This window comes from Anarhichas minor, unplaced genomic scaffold (genome assembly GCF_050575085.1).
Source record: "Anarhichas minor isolate MPS153535 unplaced genomic scaffold, ASM5057508v1 ptg000055l, whole genome shotgun sequence".
NCBI lineage: Eukaryota > Metazoa > Chordata > Actinopteri > Perciformes > Anarhichadidae > Anarhichas > Anarhichas minor.
The window spans coordinates 3154273-3173644 of NW_027466501.1; the positions used below are offsets into that span (position 1 = coordinate 3154273).

The following is a 19372-nucleotide window of genomic DNA, read 5'->3' on the forward strand; positions in this document are numbered from 1 at the left end:
TATGACAAGTTGCAAGCGCCTGCGATAGGTGAGCAAGCATGTAATCATTTAAAAAGGGAACAAATCTGATATGGCAAAGCGTAGCGCTGCAGAAAGCCCCAGCAGAGACAGGGCTCAGGGATTCTGAACAACAGGACAGGACATGTTGAGTCATTGTGAAACTGTAATGGTGCATCAGGGACTGGTGAACACAGGCAGCTCAGTCTCACAAGGGAAGACGTGAGCAGTCTGTGGTGAACAGCATACATCAGGTGTTCTTCAAATGCAGAGATGGTACACTTTAGTTCTGCTGCACCATGATAATGCTGATATCACAAAAGAGTCAGATCATCACTGTGTGGAGGGACGATTGGAAAGAAATCAAAATGAAAGAGGCTTAGAGGAGCATCTCATCCCAGAGCAAATCAAAGAAACAAGAAATCATTTACATTGTGTGACAACCTTGGTCAACCACTGGTCAACTGACCTGATAAGAGAGGTTAGTATAATTTGAGCAGAATGTTACATTAAAGGGCAGGTTCACCCCAATGCAATGGCCACCACATCTACTAAAGGACGTCCTGCAGGAACCCTCCTGGCTTTCCATCAGATTGTGGAACCTGGCTGCAGGGATCTGGTCCCATTCAACCACAAGAGCATTGCAGGCTCAGTATGGTCCACATGCCGTCTACAACATTCATAATCATGTTCACACTTGCGTTCTTTTTACAATCAGGCTCACAATCTGGTCCTGGAAAGGAAAAACAGTGCGAAATTTACTAAATGGCCATTACATTTAGTAAATTATGGTTCCATTTAGAGTAAAATGGATCATAAAGCAGGGTATGCTTTAGGGCAGGGCTGCATTGTGATTGACAGGTCGCTACCACGGTCTGGTAGTTGTCTGTGTTTTCGTCTTATAACTTTAACCCTTTCACATTTTTTTTTTGGATCATCATGTCTTATTGTTGCTGCTTGCGAAAATACAAGATGGCGGCGGCCAAAAAGGGTGCGGCAAAGGCTTATTTTGTTCTGAAGGCCTGGAGGCTTGGCTCCCATTTGGTGTTCCAGAACATCCCAAGTTGGATGGGGCTGAGGTGAGGTGCAGGTCAGTCAAGTTCTACCACACCCAACTGGGAAAACTGTTTATCTATGGATCTGCTTTCAATCCTCATGTTGAAACAGGAAAGAGACAATCGCAAACAAAGTTGGAAACAAACCGTTGTCTTAATATCAATATATGGTTCAGCATGAAGTTTTCCCTCTTTCAAAACTGAGGGGTGTAGCCCAAAGCATGAAAAACATACCATATGCTTTGGGCTAAATACTGGTAGTAGTAAGTAAGACACCTCCTAAGAGCAGCTTCTATCAGCATGTACACACTAGTTGTGTGGCAGCCAGGAATGTAAATGAACTACACTGATTACCATAAAATTATATTCTTGCATGCACCACCCCCAGCCCCCCACCGTACCCCATAATTGGAGGAGTACCTTGCCTGTCACTTTCTATCCCTGTCACAGCCGATAAGTGTGTGAGGACAGGTAGGGGGGCTGATGATGCCTCTATCTGCCATGGTGTAACTGCTTGTCGATAGATTAGACGCAGCGTGGGAACATATGGTCATGACAGCTTCTCATTTCCCCTAAACTGAACCATTCCATCTCCTGCCTCCAGCCAAAGGACGCTCCGTGTAGGTTTTTTCCCCCTTCGTTACCAACAAATGAGGCTTCGTTTGGACATACGTGTCACACAGTCAGAGCCGGGCTGAAGGCCAATGGAGATTCCCGATGATGACATGGAGAGGTCCACTGAGACCGCTTCAGTTAACATTTGTTATCTTTTTTTGCTTCAAATATCCTTAAATTTAGTAAATATACAGTCCAAACTCATGAGACGTCTGACTTGTTTTTTCAATATGACATTTTGGTGCCATGTGATCATTACTGTAGTTTTTTCTCTGTCAACATCATCCAAACAGTCTGGGCGGGTGGATGGATGTTCACCTGATGCAGCATCTTGTTGGTCACCGTTTTTCTAGCTATTCAGAGTTGATGCTAACCAGAATATGTCTGTATTTTGGGCTGTACACTTTCAGTTACACAAGCCAAGATGAGAAGGTTGATATCAATCTCATATCTGTGCATTAAATACAGAGATGTGGTTAGCCTAGCTTAGCATAAAGACTATGAACTGGGAAAAACAGCTGGCGTGGCTTTGTCCAAAGTTCAATAGAACACCAATACCAGCGGTTCTCAACTTTTTTTTTCCTAGTCAAGGCCATTTTTGTGGCCATTTTTTGACTTTAGTTGAAATGGAAATGGTATGACATCCAACAAAGGTTGAGAGGCTGGAATCGAACCGACGATGCGATTGTATAGCATGCGCTGTAACCACTTGGTTACCAAGGCACTTCGTGGACCCCCATTATGATTTTGCTTCAAGGATCTATTCAATTCAATTCAATATATTTTGTATCACCCAAAATCCCAAATTTGTCTCAGAGGGCTTATTGTAGGTAATACAGACTATAGATTAGTATTTCATAAAACCCCAAAGTACCCCTTTAAGGATAAATATAAGTTACTTTTACAAGAGTTTCCCCCTAAATTCATAAATGTGTGAGTCTGTTACTAACAGCTCTGTTCAGAATGTCTCTATATAGAACAAACAATATAGCTAAATTATATGGAACAAATTAATGCTACTGTTGTAAACAAAAAGACTACAAGCATCATTTTCACTAGTGACTTCCTATTGGAATGTGTCCATTTGAACTTCTTCTTAAAAAAAACCTTATAGCATCATCAAACTCACAAGTGTGTGGGCTGGAAGATCATAATAGGTTACAAAGCTTACAGTGGCCTGCTGTAAGTCACCTGATCCTCGCCTTGTATGTCAAAGCACTCACTTCATAGTCTCCCAGGTCCAGAAGTTTGGAGCCTTCTCAGATGCCAAACGTCTGCACCGTTGTTTGTAATACTATGACATAATAGTATAATACTATGACCGGTATTCTGCATCAGAACTCCATTAACCATGATGAATGTACTCATTTAACAGACACAGTTCAGAAGGATATACAGCCGCACGTCCTGATTCAGACTGATGCTGAGTTAGCTCACCCATTTCAAACACCAGCATTGTGATTTCACTTGTTCACCTCTTGCAATGGGTCTGCACCACAGGAACGGGCCCACATACTGTATGCACTATGCATGCTGCAGACTACCGTAGATGCATGGTTTTATTTTGGGGTTTCCATGACTCATCCGGCACAGAAGCTAAACAAACAGAGAGTGTTACAAAATGCTCTGTAGAGCAGACCGGAGCAGTGAAACCGAGAGAGTCAAACAAATAATGGATGAAGGGAAACCTAGCTGTGCACAGTTCGCCTCAACGGGACCTTCATTTTAATCTCAACTACACACCTTTAACGTTTTGTGACTGCACCTTAAACGGCTGTGATGCTATCGCAGTGAGGCATCTTTACACAGACAAACACCTAGAAAAGTCCTCCTCAGTGGTAGTTCCTGCTACAGTAGTCGTCTCCAGGACCAGATTCTGCCATGACGACTCACACACAAACTCACAAGGTGAAAACAATACTAGTCCCACATTGCTGCGGCTGGTAAAGATTTATAATGCAACATGAAATATGTTGATATGAATGGATTTTGTCACTCTTGTTCTTATTCTTTCCATTGCAGAGAAGTAATGCTAATTTTGATCCAAATTGTGGCTATCACATGCTATTGGTTTTAAAGTACCTTAATTGCCTCCATGCTGCATCTGTGTTGGTAAGCAGAATAACTGATACAGCTTTGTTTGTACTCGCTTGGCGCCGTAGCGCGAGCCTCCGAGCATGAACGGAGGCATTTATACTCTATGCGCTGCATTATTCTCCAAAATGCCAGAGGGTGTACAAAAAAAAGTGCTGTGAACAATCGAAAAGGCAACGAGTGTAACCGGCAAAACGCCATAAACCAACCTCCTCAATGCCGAGGAGGGAATGTAATTAACTGTTGACTCATATCTCATATTCATGGACTATTTTATTGCCTTTATATACAGTAAGCCCTGTAAAGAAACAAGTCAAGTATTACATGCATTATAGAGAAACAGATTGAATATCGGCATGTTACAAAAATTCAGAGGTGCATGACAAAGCGCCGTGACCACGCGCATTTTCTGGCACGTGCCTTGCGCCGGCTTCACACTGCCAATAAAGGGATCTCTATGATCTCCATCACTGCTCTTCTGCTCGCGGAACTTTCACTTGCGAGTCTAGTTTTTCTTTTTGACACTAAGTGGGTGGACCCAGTTGCCATTGTATCACTACAACTAATTGGTTACAATCCTCGTCTTTGAAACGGACGGATATCACTCTGACACAGACGCTAGGATATAGAGATGGTTTTCAGATTCACTACATCTCAGAGGATAAATAATGTACTGTACTGACACTACAAACATACAATGATCTTATAGAATATGATGCATTGCTGTAGATCAGAGGTCTTCAACAGTATGTTGTACAGATTGTAAAGCCCGCTGAGACAATTTGGAATTTGTGCTGTACAATTAAGATTTATAATCACTATAAAAAAATAAGTGAATTCGACAAACTATTCTATCCCCAACATTCCTGTACACTCTTCTTCATATTGCTTTTTCCTCAGTGTCATTCAATTTTATGAGGTCCAGTCTTTACTATTAATCCTGTGCCAATGTAGTGCTGATGATGCACTATGACATCACCAAACTGTACAGTGAGTGAGTTACCTGTCAGTCTGCATGATTTCATGTTTACACTGCTTGATGTTTGTAATAACGGATGACAACAAAAAAGGAAACAATATATAATTTCCTTGTCCTTACTCCGGATCAAAAAAAAAAAAAAAAAAAAAAGGCTAACTAAAGAAATTCTAACTAATTAACATATTCAAATCCCAGTTGCCATTGTGTGTGTTTGCAAGTGTACAAAAATGCCTGACGGTGCTAAGATAAGTCTGATATGCTGACTTTAATCACAAGTGTCCTTACCACGAGAGTAGAGGAGGATCTGCATCTCCAGCAGGGTGCAGGTGAACACCTGGACCAGGTTCTCCACTCCCAGCAGACTGAAGGCCTCGGCGAGGGGGAAGTCGGCCAGCTGCAGCTCCCCCAGGCCGGGCCTCTGGCACACGATGGGCTCGTACACGCCGTGGAACTTGAGCGAGCGTCCCGGAGCTGGGAGCGGCACCTCGTACAGGATGTTGTGAACGTAGCTCTCCAGCGGCAGCGGGGGGGCGGTGGCTGACGTCACGGCCCTGTGCAGCTGCGACAGGAAGCGTCGGCAGGCATGCATGAAGGGCATGGGCACGATCAGGCACAGGGCCTTGGACACATAGAGGGTGTCCCGCGATGAGTCATAGCCGCCCGCCCGGCGGGAGGAGGAGGTACAGGGGTCGGCCTCGTCCAAACTGCTGGCCAGGGAGTCCATGCTGGAAGAGGAGGAGGAGGAGGAGGAGGAAGGGGTGTTGGCAGTGGCACTCTGCGTGTTGTGCATCTGGTAGAGGGTCTGCATGGCGGAGCAGATCTGCGGGCTGGTCACCTCCTCGTAGAAGGTGTGGACGAACCCGTAGGTCCGAGAGCCGTCCTCCTTTGTGATGATGAAGGAGTGGAACTGCGGGTCGTGCTGGTCCGCTTGAGTCCTGAACGACAGGCCTTTAGGCATACACAGCTGCAGGGGAAAGGGAGAGGACAGGAGTCACTTCAACACAGGATATTGTCAATTCTAGTTAAAAACACTATTTTCTTTACTTTTATGTTCTTGTTTGCTGTTGTTTATGTTAGCTCTTCTTCTGTGGGGTGAGAACTCTAGAAGCATGCATGGCTGTCTACCACACGGCCTTTTCTGATACTATCAAAGTTGCAATTTTTGAAAGTCTACACAGTGGTTTTAAACTACAAATATTTTAAAGATAATTAGTGTTTAAAAACTGAGAGTCATTACAAAGACAAATCCACACTCGAGGGAATACCTTAAGTGGATTGTTATCTTCGCCGGGAGATGAGTTTGGTTGAGTGTGTGCGTGGTCTGTCTGTCGGTCCCCGGCCAATCTTAAACTCACAACCTCTTTTGTTTGCGGTGATTCGCAATTTTTGAAAAACCCATTTTATTGATCGTTTTATAGCGTCACTGACTGCTGACTCCTCACTCGTCTTAACCAGCCGCTCGGGGCTTCGCTTGATTTATTACCTCAGTAAACATTGTAAACATGAGTTTATGGTCTCAATCTCTAGTTTCAAGTCTTCTTCAATACAGCATGATGTTCATTTAGTAAATGATGGTCCATTTAGAGTCAAATAGACCATAAAGCAGGGTATGCTTTAGGGCGGGCATATCTTAGTCACTCCTCCACATTCCAAATATGGTAACTTCCGTTCATTGATTGCGAAATAACAACATGGCAACGGCGAAATCACCAAACTCAAGACTTCAAAACGGCAGTCCACAAACCTATGAGTGATGTCACGATGACTACGTCCACGTCTTAAATAAAGTCTGTGGTTGTAACAGACAACTGGATCACGTTTTATAATGAATGAAAAGTCTGACTAAACTAATCAGAGGAATTGTTGGAATCAATTTCTACATTTAGGTATAGGGTAAAAAATGAACAAATGAATATCACTATGAAACTTCCCCAGTTGATTACCTGTATTACAGATGCTCTGAAAATGAATTGTTAAATATGCAAATGAGGCATTATCTTATTCAACATAAACTATCGTGTTATTTTTGTAATCTCACTCTACCAACGAGGATCAAGACAAAACTCTCTGGCAGTATCGTCACACTGTTCATTTTCAGAGCGTGGTGCAAGCGGTTCTCTCTCTCTCATCCCCCTCGTGTTGCTTCTTTTAGTGAGTCTCTTTAGTGAATGTCTTTGTTCAAAACAAGGAGGGTTCATTAGCCAATAATTCATTCAGTCAGCAGAGGGATTTCTGTTCCAATACAGGTTATGTCTCTTGATGAAGTAGCTTTGTTTTAGCAGTAGCATTGTCTGATGGTTACAGAGAAAGCCTGAGTGACAGCATCAGACAAAATGAAAACTGTTCTTCCATTTAAATTGGAGATTTCTGATGTTTTAGAGATCCATTTGTATATGACAATAAAAAGGGTTTCTATTCTATTCTATTTCATTTGTGGTGGTTGAAAATAATTGGCAGAGCGTGGGTGGAAAATATCACAAATTGTCACGAGTTGTGTGTGTGCGTGTGTGATTGTTGGGGTTTAAAAACAATAATCACGGAGGATTCACCGACATGACAAGAAGTGTGACTACACCCCCCCCCCATCCTCCTCCTCTCTCACCTCGCAACAGGAGGTGGAGGAGGAGCTGGGATGAGAACATTACAGAGAGGAGAGCATGATGGGTGATGGATGTGTAGAGAAAGGGGAGGAAGAGAGGAGAGAGTAAAGAGTAGAGAGACAGAGAAAGAGAGAGAGAGAGAGAGAGAATGTCGCAGTCACCCGGGTGTCGGGTTTCGGTGGCCCGTTTCCATGCCGACGTAAGGCAAGAAGCGCGGCTGAATTATTCATCAGCGCTGACGCCAGGGCAGGTGGAAAAATGGGAGGTGACCGTGCGCACTCTTGTTCTTCCTGTCAAGGTCACCGTACCAACAGTTTAGAACTCAAGGAGTTTTCAATGACTCAAGGTCTGGTTCTGTGAAACAGAAGGACTTTATATTCATCGTATCCACACATCCCATTTATTATTTAGCTCACTACAGTTGTCACACATCTACTCATTTTACATAATATATTGGCACAGTCCACCTACCATGTTGACGGCATCCTGGTCGAAGGGGTTCCACTCCACGTTCTCGGGGTAGCGTGCCAGAACTTTGGATTTGAACGTCCTCTTCAGGGGGTTCTGCTCAAAGTCTTCACCTGGACGGACGAGAAGACGCAGAGACAAACGCAATGATGCATTGGTCAACACATCAGCATCATGACCACCAGCTGGTATGTCAAGTTTAACAACCGCCAATATAAACAATCTATCATATTTGCGTAAAGCTTTATCTTCGTTTGATATAAAGTACGTTTCTGTGTGTTGTATAGTTGAATGTTTCTGGTGCAAACGATCAGGGAAGTGTCAGAGGGAAAATCTGTAATACCCTTTTTCCATCAAAATTATCGCTATGCAGTTTTTTTAAAATACTTGAAAACAGGCAAAAAAAGGCGATAGACTCCTTTCCCAATGTCAGTAGAGCAGTAGACTCATGGATGCATAAAGAGCACTGACAAGTTTACCTTTCTGTTAGATTTTTGAATAACAGGTTCAGTCAACTGCTGCGGTGGTTATTTAAAAAAAAAAAAATGTACTCATTCAGTTGGTGATTCTTGGAACAGTGGAAAATAGAAACAAAAGTTTTGATGAGTTTTATCTGTTTCTTTTCGAGTGAATGAAGTATGTTTCAATGATCAGCGTATTAAAATGACTGTGGCTTTGAGGAGAGCATGGTAATTGAACGTATTGTGCGTTAATAAATTCCAATAACTGTTGATTTTATTTATGATATATTCACTTCAACATGCGTCACATAGAATTGCACTGGCAGAGGGGCCATTAAATACCGTTTATGCCCCGGGAATGAATGCCGATTGTAACTTTTCCAACTGAAGACCAAAGCCAGTGTTGTTTTTGTCCAGTGAGAGAGGGGCTTTAGAAACAAAAGCATGAAGCTGTGTAGAATCAGGAGCACTGGCTCAGGGAGGATGACCTCATCAACAGTGTGTGTCACTGACGTCCACTCTGACTGCATGCATGAGATTCCTCTCTGTCAGCAGCTGGACTGCTCTACATTTCCCTAGTCCCCCATATCAGGACACAACTCGCTGGACACACACACACAACTTGAATAAGCCTGAGATCTCTTTCAGTCCTCTCCTCACTGGTCAACCTCCAAAGAAGCTGATCATTATGCCTATTTCTCTGATTTTATTGAAGTGCAACATCTTCTGTAAAAATCTAAACGGCAACAACAATTAACCAAAATGCAAATTGTGTCATCTCTAGTGCCGCATCAGATAGTGTGGACGGTGGAAAAGGCAGTAGAAAAATACTGTGGATTTACAATATAACACCATATCTATTAAAGCCTACATATTTTAAACAGCCCCGTCTTTTTCTATGGACATATATTTCACTGATATATGAGAGAGAGAGAGAGACAGATAGGTCATAGCACAGACAAACTGTCTAATGCAGGACAGCTCCAACAGCTGTCCACCAGAGCAGGCTATACTATCTAACTATCACACTACATCTATTTCTTCCAGACAACTGACTTCATCACAGTCTAACTCTTTATCAATTGAGCTCTATACGTATTTTATCGGAGTTCTTTCCAGGATTTCTTTTTTAGAAAGTTATAGGAAACAATTCCAAATTATGGACCCTTAAAACCAAAGCGTTGGTGTTTCTTCTCTGGCAGCTTGTTTTCTCTTGTTGTAGCTGTATTATGTTTTGCTATTTTCAGAATTGCTGGATATGGTTCTCATTTTAATGTTGAATGTTAAAATGCATTTGCTCCTGAAGTGTTATAGTCCTTCGTCGTAGATTTAGACGAGCAAAGGCCGTTGGTCTTCAGATAAAGGATATCTACTCTTCATCTAGGCGTTAACATACAACATCCCATCAACAGATTTTATATGAACCATTTCTTAGGTAGAAAGTTTTTTGTGATCTAGGTAAACCAACCATTTGAAAGATAAAGTATCGTGGTGGAAATTGTCTTTTAGCTAGTCTCCTTTGTCAGTCTACAGCAGGGGTCACTAATAGGCGGACCGCGGTCCGGGTCCGGACCCAGACGACATTGCATCCGGACCTGGACCTATAACCGATGAGAATTATTACATTTTGACGGAGTGCCTCTATTTTAACCGGCGCAGCTTTTCCAGCCTTTACGCACTCATTCAGCACCGACCAATTACATGCGTTGTAAATCACATCACGTGATGCTGCTCAGCCAATCAAATATGTGTATTCCGATAAGCATCGCGGATTGAGTGAGATATAAACAGACGGGAGAGACTGAGCGAGAGGCCAAACAGTCGGAAAAAGTAAATTACCGTATTTTCCGCACTATAAGGCGCACTTAAAAGCCTTTAATTTTCTCAAAAAACGACAGTGCGCCTTGTAATCCGGAGCGCCTTATATATGTATCAATTGGTTAATTGGTTGATCCATACTGGTTGTACACGGCGCTCTGTCAAAATGTTTCAGTACGACTGGTAAACTACAAAGCCGCACCGCGGTAAACACCGGTACTGTGCTTACTCCTAGTCCAACACCACTTGTGTGTATAAAGACCCAAAAATGGCACCTTTCAAGAGACACGCTTACGACGCTGAGTTAAAACTCGTTTTATACGTAAGTTGAACAATTTCAACGTTTGACTGTAGTAGCTTCTATTCTATGCGCCTTATAATCCGGTGCGCCCTATATATAAAAACAGTTCTAAAATAGGCCATTCATTGAAGGTGCGCCTTATAATCCGGTGCGCTTTATAGTGCGGAAAATACGGTAGTCAGAAATTATTTCACACGTCGTTCTCCAAAAAGAGAAAAGAGGTCAGAGAGACCAGAGCCTTTAACCAAGAATGGACAGACTCTTATATGTTCATTCTTCCCACGGGCAGTTCAAAACCAGTGTGTCTCATATGTTCAGAGAACTAATTAATAATTAAAAGCGTTAATGTGAAGCGCCACTACGGGACAAAGCACTAATCTTTTGAGCAAACGTACCCACTCACATCCGAAATGAAGACACAGATAATACATAATCTAAGAGCCCAATATGATCAGAATCCTAACGCATGAATTCGCTGCCCAACACTGATGTTACCAGAGAGGAATGAGGCTGAAACAACAGGTTTAGTAACCACAGATAAAGTCCCTGCACACAAACTTATTAGAAGATGAGAAGAATATAATACCGTGGCTTTTTTGGGTGACATCACTTAACACCTGAATGAACTGAATTTAAAGCTGCAGGGCAAAGACAATTCAATTGCATACATTTTTCTAAAATGAAGTATTTTATTTTAAGATAAACATTTTTCAAAACATTTCTGTAATGTTTTTATTATTTTTAAATCCAGCTCTTACTGTATTTATTGTTAAGAGTATTTATTATTTATAATTCATCCAGTTGAATTTGAAAACCGACTATAAATATTGTTAGGATATTTTTTTATTGAGCTTTTTTATTTGATTTGACAGTAAGTTGTTGACTACATACAGATGTTAAAACAACTGCTAGGCTACTTCAATAATTATGGCACTATATCATTATTAGACATTATTGTGATGTTCCGGACCTTTAATGAGGAAATTCTCTGTAACTGGACCTTGTTGAACATTAATTGAACAGCCCTGGTCTATACAAAACTATTCTGAATTAAGTCAATTCAATTACTTAATTCATCCCCAGTGGGACACTAAAAAATATCATAAAGACTCTTCAGCAGAGTCAATATTGAAACTTTTTTGCTGATGAAGTGCTGATGGCGCTCCAATTCTGGGGTCAAACCTGCAGCTCCATAATGACTGTCTGTGGGCTATTAAATCTCACCTAATAACTAATCCACACACCAGTGACCAGGCCTCCAACAATCCTGCTACGAGTCGAGACAAACCTACATTGATTTCAGATAAGTGAATGGGCTCTGTGACTCGGAGAATCGGTGTATCGACTGTCGATAGTTTTTATGATAAGAGCGAGGTCAGAAGGGTAGTGAAGAAGAGTGCAGGATAAAGGATAAAGGAGAAGGGGCAGACTGAAATGTTTAGTCATTGATCATTCCAAACGTCATCAGATCAAAAAGGCTTCTGTGTGAGGACACGGCGAACACATTGACTCGCTGCATAAATTCTCAAATATTAGCCAGGGTCTTTATCCCACCTGTAGAAGCCTTTATAAGAATCAGGCTCACATTACGTTCTTTCTAATGTCACTCGAGGTAAAGATGAGGGAGGAGGGCAGGCGGATATAGTCAAAGGGAGAAGAAAGACAACGTTGCTATATAACAGAGCATACAACTCAGAAAGCTTAAAAAAAAAAAAAAATGTATAGTTATGTTAAAAAAAAAAAAAGCTAAGTAATTTTTTGAAACAGCTGGTCACTGTAAAAAGTTACTCAAACAGGAGGAAATGGTTAATTTGTTGGGGACTATTTTTGGCAGAGGATTAATCCACATTTGGTGCTCTAGCAAGTATTTCTGGCAGCAAGACGGTATATGTGGGAAAATAAACTACAGTGTGTGTTCATAGAAGGGCTGCAACTTTTTTTCATTGTCGATTAATTTCTCGACTAATTGATTAGTTTTTCGGGCTATAAAATGTCAGAAAATGGTGAAAAATGTTGGTCAGTGTTTCCCAAAGCCCAAAATGGCGTTCTCCAATGGCTTGCTTTTAAAGTCTTTTCAAAGATATTCAGTTTACCGTCGTGGAGGAGTAAAGAAACCACAACATAGTCACATAAAAAATCTGACCATTTTGTACTTTTTTTCCGAGCGATTAGTGAGCGGCGTGTCCAGCGGCGTTATCAGACCTACAGTCTGAAGTCACAGTTTGCGGTTTTGAGGTGGACGGACACAAAATGGAGGACTTTCCTTTTCTTATTAATGCTTATTTTGTTCTGCACAACTATTGTGGAGTCCACACACATAAACTGTAAAGGAACAAAACATTGATTGCTCTCTAGTACGACGGAGAATTCAGCCACTAGCAGAGCTACGAGTGAGAATAGACAACAATGAAACCGAGAGGAAACGAGTGAGAGACGTGTGATGACCACATTTATGGACCCATAATCTAAAAAACCAGTGTGTGTTATGCCGTGTTCACACCGTTAATCGCGTCATTCGCGCCGCCGGTCTCGCCGGGGACCATTTGTGTTCATTCGCGTGAATCGCGCTGGACGCGCCTGAGGGGACGTGGCTTATCGCCCTGGAAGCCGTTCAACTGTCCGCCATCAACCATGAAAAAAATAACCTATTTCTGCTTAGTACGTGTTGTGGAAGTCACAGATATCCCGGTAAACTAAACGCCGTCTTGTCTGGGTTCATAACATTGGATTTTATCGAGCTCTATTCGCTGTGTCTAGCAAGCCACACGTCGGCTGTTTACTACAGCTGTACGAACACAAAATACACTGATTTGGCTGTGATTTAACTGCAATAGACAGACAAAAAGGGATGCCGAAAAAAACTACGTAATGATGCCGATTTGTAAAAAGTCTGAATTCATGTTCCGTTAGTTCTCTCCGCAAGACGACAAGCAAATAACTTTTAAAATACTTATTTTCTCAATGGAGCTCGGATCGAACCCTAACCCTAGGCTATGCTAACATTGTAGCAGCTCCATCAACACTCAACATAGCGTCATATAGACGTAAATACGGCAGCGTCTTTTTGATTGTTTGTACCATATGGTTTACACACACACATTTATACACATAGTTTGGTCCGGTCTCTATTGATATGCGGTATCGTAGAGCTCTGGGTGAACACAGACGGCTACAGTATTTATTTCATGATTCAACAACGGCAGGACGTCAGTGATGACAGGAGAAACATCTCAACGCTGATAGGCTATCACGCCGCAGTGTCACGCCATTTTTTTGCCGAAGTTCAAAAATTTCAACTCACGCGTTTGGGGAGTTTTGCCGTGAATTTGGGCGGCAAACGCGCCACGCCATCGCAAAATCGCGCCACTCGAGTCTCATCACGTCTGTGCATAGACTTTGTATGTAATCTACTCGCGCGAATAATTCGCGCCGCGTTTGGTGTGAACGCACCTTAAGTGTTCATTTTGAAATAAATTAAAATAAGGAAGATTTTAGAATTATATCTTAAGTATCAAGCACTACCTTTCATTAAAGACTGCTTTATTACTCTGTCGTATTTTCTTTTTAACAACCAATCTACTTCCTGTTTACACCAGCACCCACCCGCATGCCCAGTGTACGTGAATAGTCACGTGATATTCGATATTCGAACTCCCGAAACTCCAGTCTGCAAGCAGGGACAGACAGAAAACAACACAACAATAACCTGGAGGCAGGGAAACAGGACGACTGCATTTCTTTCACGAGAGTTTGGATGAAGAGAGGGGCGGAAGATAAAAAAAAGACTGATTTGGAAAACAAGGTCAGACAAAATTTGACCCAAATACTGTACAACGAAGAGAGGAAATGAAGCAGAGAGGGTGGCTTAGAGGATGAAATGTAACGATGGAAGTAACCCAGGTAGAAGTGGTGGAGACCATAGACGTGATGTCAGCCTAACACAAATATAATGAAGACTGAAGGGATTTCTCTATGAGGTAAATAAATGGGGTTTTAATTGAATATCTCTCAAAATCAAATCATGGATAGCAAGTTCACTTCACCTAGTTCTACAAGTATAATACTGTAAATAAAGACAGATAATGTAATGTATAACATGGAGAGCTTGAATCAATAAGTAAAGGTACACACAATTCACAGTATGTACCTCGGTTTTTGGGTCACGGTTCAGTACGTTTTCGGTAGAATAGGGAAAACTAACATTTATATAATTTTATTATTTTTGTTTATATTATTATACTGTTTATAAATACTTTTCATTATACAGTTACCCATTCACCATAATTCTAACTTTAACAGTTAAGGCATTTAAATACTGGCATTTTGTCAATACTAAATAAATAAATATCAGAAATGTCTATTATGTAAATGTAACCGAAACAAATTGTCATTCTTATAACCATTTTGCAAAAGCAATAGCTCCCTTCAGACCGTGATATGTTGTGATTATATCACAGCTCAGGCTATTGCTTAAGTGTAAAAGGTTGTCTATTTGGCATCGTCATCCTCCCCAGATGGTTAACTTAACACCATCACATAACATCTTGACTCCGGGTCACAAGCTGCTTGCTGTTTATTGATTTTTTTCTTATATCAGCTGATTGCAGTGATGATGACTTTTGCGTGAACTCACTTTGAATCCAAGCATTTTCTTCCACTCTGTCTTTTTTATTAGCATATAGAGCAATGTGGATATGATCCAGGTAACGTTGAGACCTGTCAGATAATTACGTTATCGACTTATCGTACCATATATGGTCATGACCTCCATAATGCCCGTTGTGTCTACATGTCTACGTGTGTTTATTCACATAATAACGTCACCAACATTTTAGCAAGCATGATGCCAGAATAAACAGCAGAGTATTACGTACCCTTCTAAGAATTGGGCATCGTGCAGACATTACACATTTTGGTTAAAAAGAGCCTGAGAGTCCATTTTTTTAAAAATGTTTTGGTTTTGTGGTTATATTCTATTGATGTTTTATTTATTTTGAATATTCAAATTTTTCTTTCACATTTTAATTCCACTGTCTGAATATTCTTTAGAATTAAAAGAGCATTGAACCTTTGAAACAGTGTTTGCATTATTATCATATCAGTGGCATAAAATTATCGTAAAATGAAAATAATATCTCTAACCGTAATTATTTCTGGGACAACATATCACCCCACAAAAGTAGTTATCGTGACATCTCAGGGTAAATGTGGTGTTCCACAAGGACCAGAACTTGGACCACTTTTGTCGTTACGTGTACATTTCTGTGTGTACATATACGTGTGTATACGTGTACGTGGGGGGGGGGGGGGGGGGAAATCAGTAAGAAAACAAAAAAGGGGATTACTGCTCTAAACTGAATCTTGAGATTTAGTTTATCACTTAGAAATATGGAAAGCTAACAGACTATGAATTCAATCAGTAATTTGAAATTATTTCATATTGATAAGCAGAATCGATACTGGATTTAGATATAATTAAATGCTATCAAACTCCAACCCTAAACTGTTTTCATTGAACCAATTTACGTGCAACCTTTCGGTTAATTGCAGGGTGTTTAAGAGTGCAATTCTAATGACATGCAGTTGCATATTTCAAAACATCATGAGTTTTAACCCAGGCCTTAAAAGTTTGGGCTTTCTAATGGTCACAGACAAGAATGGACCCAGTGCCATATGAGACAAAAATAGGTTCAAACCAGACATGTGACTCAAGTCGTTTTTTCTTGGCCAACTTATTTCAAGTCAAAGGTTATGTCGAATCAAGTCACGTCTTTAGTTAAGGCCAGTCAAGTCCGAGGTCACTTTGTCCCTCACTAGATCCTGCAGTCTGACCTGCAGTATCCTGTCTTTATAAAGAGAAATAACAAGGTATGAGTACTTGACTAATAATTATATTATTGGCCAATTTATTGAACCTGTTCAAAAATGATGACAAGGAATTGAATATGTAATATAATAATTGATATTCAATGAAATAAATGTAATCAAATAAAAAAAACGTATAACTTTATAAACAAAAATGAACAGACAGACAGACAGACAGACAGACAGTCATTCGAGTAATCCTGTCTCACGTCAAGTCCAGAGTCTATAACTTCCAAGTCGTGTTCAAGTCATGTATTTTCTGTCAAGTCATCAAAGGACTGAGGAAAAGCAGGTGGGCATGCAGACAGCGTAGCGAACCGTGATGAACATTTGGAACAGTTGGTGGCGTTTACCTGTGGCTGCAGTGTCTGGATCCCGGCCTTGGCGGTCTGCTTCTAGCCATCGGTACAAAGCTATGGACGAGTCGCATGCAGAAACACGTGGAGCAAAAAACAAAGAAGAGTGCAACGTCAAAACAAATGCACACAGACAAGCAGATTAATAAATGCATGAGGATGAGTAGAGCATGAACACAAAACACACGCTATCGTTATCACAACAGAGCATCGCATGGCATTTAAGACTCAACACACATGAGATGGAGTATCAGCATTCTGAAAGGGCACTTTTTATTAGACACTGAACCACCAACAACCAGTACAATTATAGAGGTCAAATTCCCTAATAAGGAGGCCAAAGCAAAATGTCGCAAAATGTCACAAAATGTAGACACAAGCAGAATATTGGATAGAAACTGTGGGTCATCATCTGCAAAGTGTGACATTCTTTTCTGTCTCCTCATCAGACTTAAATGAATACTTTGTCTTTAGAGAGTAAAAAGTGCTATTTCAGAGGTGCAAGACTCAATGACAATGTTAAGATGCATGTCAGCGTCTGCTTTGAATGAATTTAGCTTGTGGTTTAGTGTTAAGCGGCACACCCTTCGGAGTTAAACCAAGCAGCATTTGCACAGCAACAAACATTTCTGACATCATATTTAGATCTCAGTCAAACTCCTGATGTTTTCCAATAAAACAGAGCAGAGATGGAAGTTTGCATTTATAATGTGAATATGACAAACTGTTTGAATGAGAGGATGGGAATTTGTGCTTGTTTGAACATCTTGACTTCTGGTCCACCATCATTAGATGCTCATGCTGTGCAGTCAAACTTTGTTCAAAACCACACATTTCTCAGTGTTTCCAAAATAACTAATGTCAGGCAGAATTTGTGAAGAATGCATTGAAAACGATGCAGAAAACATCTAAAATATTTCCATTTGATTGAATGTTCCGGCAATAAAAAAAAAGTTAAAATATTTCACACTGAATTGTACATTTTCCATAATAATGTAAAACTGTAAAGCATATTGTGTTGTAGCCGCCCTGCCTGGTGAAAGCCCACTCCTTTCAAACTCAAAGCCCCCAGTTTGTAATGCCGGCATTCTGCTATAAGTCTCCGAGGCCGAGCCAAGTTAAACCTGATGACGTCATTACGACATCACCGGGATTATTTTCTTAGACTTGACAAAGCTCCTCCAGAGGCACAAAAGACATTATACAACTGATATGACAGGGTGAGTATTACTCCCTGGGAGGATTTTACTGATGGTGATGTATACAAATTGGTGGCATTCCCCTTTAGGACACTGTAAACATATTTAGTGAAAACAGGCTGTTAATGTCTAAATTACATCTGAACAGAAACCAGCTAATCTTTCTGTTGATGGAGGTACTGTGTGAGCATAGACAGCAGGCTAAATCCTGTGAGAGAATCACTAGGCCCAAGGTTAGAGGACTTAATCAGCTCTCTCCTACACACCAACAGCTTGTTAGATAGCTTCATCCAAAGTGCCTTGGTACAGTTTTGAGAAAGGTTTTGAACACAGAACAGGGGGCTATTTATCCCTAATCATGGCGGTGTTGGCCTTGTATATACTTGAAATCTGTACTGGATTACACAGACTCACTTATCTGTACACATGTTCCCTTTCTGCTGATTACAATCAAAGATTGTACACTATACATTATTACATCTAGGATTATTTACGCCAAAAGGGTTAAGCATTGGCAACCAATTCTTGGCCTTTGGTTGCAATCAGTGGCAACCCCGTTTCAACATATGAAAACTAGGGGACAGCAAACAAACCAAAAATAAACATATTTTTAATATTTGTTGAATTATTGATACTTAAATATTGCTGTTACAGTCAGAACCGGAAACCAGCCAACGCTGCCCCTGCGTCGGTGCGTTTCCTCGCCTGCACACAGGCGTCTCTCTTTTAGAGGCAATGGCGAAGCAAAGTCAGTTGTTTGACTGTGGGGTGAAAAGTTTGACGAACTGATGTTTATTATTAAGATGATGTATAACTGCATAGCATCTAAATAATTTTAAAGATAAGGTGACTAAAAATGTAAAAAGTGTCATCGGGCAAGATACTGAACCCCAAATGTGTGAGTGTGTGAAAAGCATTAGATTAGATGGTGATACTTGTATGGCAGCCTGAATGGGTGAATATTGTCGTGATATACAGCACTGTGAGTGGACAGAGGACTAGAAAGATGCTTTACAAGTTCAAGTCAATTTACCATGGTTGCCTGGTAAAGGAAACCGATGAGTTAAGGGACTACAACATGCTTATCCACTGGTATGGTACGCTCATTCTCTGAAAAACAAAGTCCAAACGATGGATCATCTCGACCTCCTTCCCTACATAATGGAATTGTTCACAGATCAGTTTCCTCATTCTGCACAGGAGAGGATATTTTTTTTCCATCATGTGCTGACACCACAGGAGCTGCTGTGCCTCCTCGGACCGAACAGAAAGTCCCACCAGTCATCATGTGAAATGAGGTGGCACTTGGTTCAAACGGTGGAAAAGTCACAAATAAGGGGAACTACTCAGCTGCTGTGTGACAGGAAAACCACACACACACATTATCTGCTTCTTACATCACTCCACCTCCGTCAGTTTATCTGCCCAGCTCTGTTTACTGTTATCTAATTTCTCATAGTTCATTCATCGTAACTTTCTCAGAAAAAAATCGGAATCATGTAACCAATCTTTCTGCTTCAAATTAGGTCTTTAGAAAACACACACTCGCTCTCATGGATCCCTG

General features: G+C 41.0%; 1 protein-coding gene across 2 annotated transcripts in view; it reads right to left on the bottom strand.

Moving 5' to 3' along the window:
* Positions 1 to 19372, bottom strand: part of LOC142931966 (DENN domain-containing protein 5B-like) — an 80389-nt gene that overhangs the window by 35719 nt on the left and 25298 nt on the right. Inside the window, exons 2-4 of one of the 2 annotated variants that reach the window (XM_076076141.1) lie at positions 16607 to 16666; positions 7812 to 7921; positions 5026 to 5704 (exon numbers count right to left, since the gene is read on the bottom strand). In XM_076076141.1, coding sequence (XP_075932256.1) covers positions 5026 to 5704; positions 7812 to 7921; positions 16607 to 16666 — 849 coding nt within the window. The remainder of the gene's footprint in view (positions 1 to 5025; positions 5705 to 7811; positions 7922 to 16606; positions 16667 to 19372) is intronic. The other variant, XM_076076142.1, reaches the window with a different exon arrangement.